The 6,000-nt window shown below is 32.0% G+C and overlaps 1 protein-coding gene across 1 annotated transcript in view; it reads right to left on the bottom strand.

The window, feature by feature from the left end:
- Positions 1 to 590: 590 nt before the first annotated feature.
- The window catches only part of LOC133205333 (solute carrier family 12 member 4-like), a 29,835-nt gene continuing 24,425 nt past the window's right edge, over positions 591 to 6,000 (bottom strand). The window contains exons 21-28 of the mRNA XM_061341122.1: positions 5,761 to 5,877; positions 5,561 to 5,650; positions 5,157 to 5,248; positions 4,942 to 5,037; positions 4,005 to 4,216; positions 3,357 to 3,392; positions 1,209 to 1,342; positions 591 to 966 (exon numbers count right to left, since the gene is read on the bottom strand). Of these exons, the coding sequence (XP_061197106.1) occupies positions 875 to 966; positions 1,209 to 1,342; positions 3,357 to 3,392; positions 4,005 to 4,216; positions 4,942 to 5,037; positions 5,157 to 5,248; positions 5,561 to 5,650; positions 5,761 to 5,877 (869 nt within the window). The 3' untranslated portion in view covers positions 591 to 874. The remainder of the gene's footprint in view (positions 967 to 1,208; positions 1,343 to 3,356; positions 3,393 to 4,004; positions 4,217 to 4,941; positions 5,038 to 5,156; positions 5,249 to 5,560; positions 5,651 to 5,760; positions 5,878 to 6,000) is intronic.

The following is a 6,000-nucleotide window of genomic DNA, read 5'->3' as shown; positions in this document are numbered from 1 at the left end:
TTTTTTTCTAAAAAAAAAAAAATCTAAATTTGCATTGAAATGCAAACAATTTCTGCATACCTTGTGGCACAAAGTTTCACAGAAAATACCTTTAAAACTGACAATTTCTAAAGGAAATAAAGGTAATTAAATCCATTTAGAGTTAACTCTCTTATTAGATGGTCAATACACCTTAAGTGAAGGGTGGATATACAAATCAACTCATAATTAAAAATTCTCAATATTAATTTAGAGCCACAGACCTTTAATTAAAGCAATTTACATTCTAATAAGCAGCGAGAACGTACTTGTTATCGGAGAGAAATCAGCCATGTTTCTTTTTATCTTTCTTGGCATTTCACATCAATATTTAATGTCATAATTTAAGCCAAACTTGTATTGAAAAATATTCTCTTTGAAACACCTGCACATGTTAAAAATGAACATTACCAGCAGCTAAAAGGTGGGAATATAAATAAAAACTGACATAAGCTAAAGTACAACTAGCAAAAATTATTTCTGGAAAATTATTGACTAATTTACTTTTGGTTATAATAAAAAAATGTGAAAATCAATCAGTTATACTGATATGTGTCAATTTTCCCCCATCATGTAAAAAAAAAAATCCTTTGGCCCTTATTGCTTTATCACATACAGATGAAAAATATAATTAAAAAAATACAAGCTTTAATATTACTGTATCTGTAAAACATGCACATATTGTTTAAAAATAAGTAAAGTTCTACCTCTCTGTTTTGAACAAAATCATCCAAAAATACTTCCAGATGGTCTCTGCATATGCATATATCTTCAGTTCATAACAAGAAGATATGTAATCTTTTCCCCCACTTTGCACCCTCTTTGATTTGCCAATGTAAGATTTATTCTGGCGGTATTATGAGTAGATGGTGATGACCTCATTTCCACATCCTCTGACCATCAGCACTCGGTCTAAGCCCTCGGTCAACACCTCAAGGTACTCCATAACTAACTCAGTTAAGGCCAAATAATAATAATGCAGTATGAAGAAAAGAACAATAACTGCATGTATTCATGCATTTTATTTTAGCCTAGGTTTTTAAAGGGGCCTATATATACACAATTGCCTTTCATTTTAGCCTGTACAAGTTGCCTTGTCGTTTTGTTTACAACTTTAAATTTCTATTTTTATTCCCCAAAAAACTACAGTTTAATGAATTGAACTTACACAGTGACAAAGAAAAGGATACAATTGAGTTCCGCTGCCTCGGACTTGGGAGGGGCTGGGAGGTTTAGAATGACAAGCTGAGCCTCGTGTGACTTCTCTATGATGACCTCGTTCAGCCTCACAGCAGTGTGCATACGTCGTATATTTTTCTTGTCACTGTGAAAAAGATATTAAAAATAATAGTTAGATGACAATTTTTTATGCAATAAGCTGATAGCATTGTAGTTATCCAAATCTGTTTAAAATCCTGAATTATACACTGCTTACATATGTGTGCTAGAAATTAATGATAGTATATTATCCACAATATTATATCTGTATTTCATCCTTGGAATAAAAATTTATCAAGACAAGAGGTCCACTGGCTATAACTTTACTGACACACATGTGTCTTCTATCTAAAATTATCATTTTTAGTATATCAACATTTTCATCCTGTACAAGGATGACTACATGTAACACAAAGTATGATGGTTTTGTTGTTCTTTAATATTTTTAAGTAATATGTTATACAGAAGAAATCAAATATATAATCAACAACAGATGCATGGCCTAAATGGAAAAATTTACTCCTGTCACTGGCTCAGGTGAACTGAACTCCATAATAATGAGTGGAATTAAACATTATCTATCTTTAATTAATGAATTTAGACAATAACAAATCATGACAAGTGTTTTGAATTCCCTCAAAATATATGGACTGAATAAATATTCAATACTAGAAAATCGATGTGTTATTAATTATTGGTTATAAAAGTTACAGTAATTTGGAATCCTCAGCCATATAGAGATATTTGAGATGTATTTATAACCTCTAAATCTTACGTGTCATTCATATCAATTGTTTAAACATAAAATTTATTCAGACTAGCAGCTGCAAAGTAGAAAAGGTAGCCAGTTTATTGATCAGCAGGTTTATACACAGAACTGCTTGTATCAAAATGAATAATAAAATATCATTAGAAACATTTTTAAAAATGACAACAAAGCTGTAGCTGTGTAAGGCAGATTTTCCTCATTCTTATGAATATTAAATGAAAACAGTTGATCAATCAGAGAATAATTTGCATTTTTTTGTTTTTTGGCTTACATCTGCATGAGTTTGGTATTGTTGAATGGATGAATGGTTTCCAACTATTCTTAATTATTGTGTGAGATGTAACAATGTAATAAAAGTCACAATCTCTCTCCTGTAACCTAATTAATAAATTTAATTATCCTGAGTTAAAAAATCCTCATTTAATCTTAAAACTGTGTTCAGCTTATTTTAGCATGTACATGTCTTGCTCTCTATAACTCATTTAATGCCCATTCAAATAATTTAAATCAGTTAAGGATAGAGAGAAAAAGGAAGGCATGAATAAGCTGAACACAGTTTTTATGATTATAATATTACCAGTTATAGCAAAATATTACTACATGTATAAAAATTTTTAGTACTCTTTATCTCTGTTCAAAGTTACTTCAAATTCTTTAGTTTGAAAGTGCAAATGAGACTGGGTCGGGGGGAAAGAAGAAATACTATTGATATGGTAACCTTGACCCCTGATTTGTTCTAGGTCATACTAAATGTAACTTTGGATCAAAAAAAACATCAGCAATAAAAAAAAAAACCAGTGTTCTGTCTGATCTTGTCTTAATTAACTTATGGATTATTTTCAAGGCCATTGCACACTTCTTTCATCAACATTCTTTCTATTAGTTTGAATGATCAGACCAAAAAGACCTCAAGTCTCCAAATATGTGTTGGATGAACTGAAGCGAAGACAAACAGATTGGGGTTCTTACACTTTATCCATAGAACATTCCAAAACACAGACATGCAGAAATCAATGAATAAAAAATAAAAAACTAGCAACCCTTCAATTTCAAAAAAGCCAAACCATTTCCATTATTTGGTATCACTTATGAAAGCTGTGTTAGTACAAATGAAAAAAAATATTTGTCCCAAAATAAACAACTGAATTTTAAAAAAAAATTATCAAAATGGATTTGAATCGCAAAGATAAAACTGTGACTTGTTTAATAATGCTTATCAAGCAGGATTATTATGTATCTGTGCACTACACGCAAAATTTCTAAATGAATGAACCTGCAATGTTAAATGTGATTGTTGGGGGGGAGTATTAGTGTGTGGGAGGAAATGATGGCAGGGAACAGAGGTACTTACGGTTTCTTATTAAGATTGCCATTAAATTTGGAATCGCTACAACACAATACTTATGTCAGAATGTGAATTCTCAAAAACACCTTCCATATTGTGTACTGTATTTATACAGCTGGGGTTAATGCAAAAAATTCTTCCTCAAAACTAGAGTTGAACTTTGTTATCTCGAACACTGACACTTCAAATACACATGTACCATGGATATGTTGAAGTCACTTGAAAGTCCCAAAAGTCCTTTATGTATTTAACCTCAATATCTCAGATCCTCAGATACTTAGTCCCGATGAGTTTGAGATAACGAAGTTTGACTGTAGATATTAAAGGAACATATACAAGTATATTAGACAGTGCATTAAAAAAGCTCTGTGACAATTAAGTAGACATTCTTATCTTTCCTCAATATCCACATGTTGTAACATGTTGTTACGTTGATACAGCTGTTCAATTCATACATGTATCTCACATGCAAATAAGGCTTATAGAAGTACATATATTGAGACAACAAGTTGCCATATTGCAACAGGTTACAGAGGTAAGATAGATTGGAGAATAAAGTAAAATGTACATTGTACCTTTTCGAACATTAAAAAACATTTATATGATTTTTAACGATGCAATTTTCAATCGACTACTGCTTGACACTATACTCACGGTTTGATTTGGAGGTAATCTCCTGCTTTCCCGTTGTTGCTGGTCGAGGAACTGAGTTTGGCTGCACCAGGAGTGAAGGTGTACTGGTGAGATTCCAATTTCTCTTCGTCGGTCGAACTCTCTGGTCCCTGGCTCTCCTCCTGAACAGGTTCCAGCTTTATCTTGGTGGGAGAAGCCGGAGTCACATGAGATTGGTCAATGATGGACTGTACCTAAAATTTACAGCGACTATGAATACTGTGGACATTAACAATAACAAATAAAGGAATACAATTAAACAGGCTTATAGTGAATTGTCAGGTATAAACAATTTTAATTCATTATAAACACAATTTGTTATATCCAATAAGTTCATAATATGTTTTAAAGCTACAAGAAATGAAAATCACTTCACTGTAAGCGTGAATTCATTAAAAGCATGTTTGGTGCAATCAGGTTTTTACTGTACAAGAGAAAGAATTTTCAATGTCAACTTCAGAAGGATTTTGGCATTGTTTTGTTAAGACTGCATGATGTTGATAAACGGATTTTATGTGAGACATAAGGCCTCCTACAGCTACACACAAAATAAATTCAAAATTTGTAACTATCAACATCCTCTTTATCCAGCAAAAAATGTGACTACTTAGTATAAAACAGAAGTAAAATCTATCTGTAAATTTCTCCATCTAAAAATCCTGTAACTTTTAATTCTAGGGATATTACTTTACAATTATTATCTGAATCAGTGGAATCTACCATACATGTATACAGTCAAACCTGGTTATCTTGAACTCGATGGGACCGAGAAAAACTATGAGATATCCGAGAATTCAAGATATCAGGGGTAAAATACATAAAGAATAAGTGGTTGGGACTTCCAAATCACTTCGACATACCCATGGTATTCGAGATATCAGTGTTTGAGATACCGAAGTTCAACTGTATGTGCTGATACCTCTTTTTTGTTTCCTTTCATCTGTTTCAACATTTCTGTTCTTTGTTCCATCATTAGTGTTCTTTCATAGGTGTAAGCAGAAATATCACTGTTACTCTGTGAAAAAAAAACAAAACAATGACAGTTATACAACTAACAATTTAATTTTCATATCTTTAATTTAATCAAAGATACAATATAGATTTAGTTTATATCTTCAGATTTTATAAACTCACCATTTCTAGCACATGGACCTCTGCATCTATTCGAAGCTGATACATAAACAATTCTAAATCCTTCTTCATTTGAATAGTGTTATCCTCAAGTTCTTACAACAGTTAAGGAGCAGTAGTTATTGCTAGACCAAAACAAGAAATAATATCTTTTTCCCCCTTGAATTCTAGTACATCTATATGTGTTTCTGAGGAAAGACATCTTTAAATGTTTTTGAAGGCAACGAAGTACAGAACTTGAATAATAATTATCATCTGAACACTCAAACTCTACCTCCTCCCCTCCCCATTCTAAAAAAAATTATCAACAGAAAAGAAAAGAATTCATCATTTAACATAGTAAATACTGAAATCCAATTTTTCTTGTAAAGTTAGACAACTCTGTGCTTATAAGAAACAAAGGATACGGGCCACAGTGAAGACCCTGAGTTTACAATGTTTCCAGGTCTTGTGTTGCTTCAGCAGGAAGGGCAACAGCATCAGCATCCCTCCATCATGTGACAAGGGTTAAGGAAATAAGTTACATAACAAATCTGGTGTCAAAAAAATTTACAATCAATATTGGAAATGCTGCTTTATTTTATATTTTATATTTTATTAAGGATATGCACAATCCACCAAACATCAATGGTTCCTTTGAGTTTTTCATTGGATGATGGAAACAAATTGATTCCCTTTACAGCCAGCAATGCCATTTGTCCTGCATTTATATTCTTCACAGCATCTATCAACACACAAGAAAAAGTTTGGTTAAATCTTTTATCGTATCATCTGCATTCAAATATCACATCTACAATAAGTTTCATGTATGCTATATTTTAGGATTGCAGGATCTTGACAACTGGTT

This window comes from Saccostrea echinata, unplaced genomic scaffold (genome assembly GCF_033153115.1).
Source record: "Saccostrea echinata isolate AGI-Se365-2 ecotype Australia unplaced genomic scaffold, CSIRO_AGI_Sech_v1 ptg000054l, whole genome shotgun sequence".
In the NCBI taxonomy this organism is placed as follows: domain Eukaryota; kingdom Metazoa; phylum Mollusca; class Bivalvia; order Ostreida; family Ostreidae; genus Saccostrea; species Saccostrea echinata.
The sequence above is the reverse complement of the archived record's forward strand: the minus strand, read 5'-3'. Positions and strand labels throughout refer to the sequence as shown.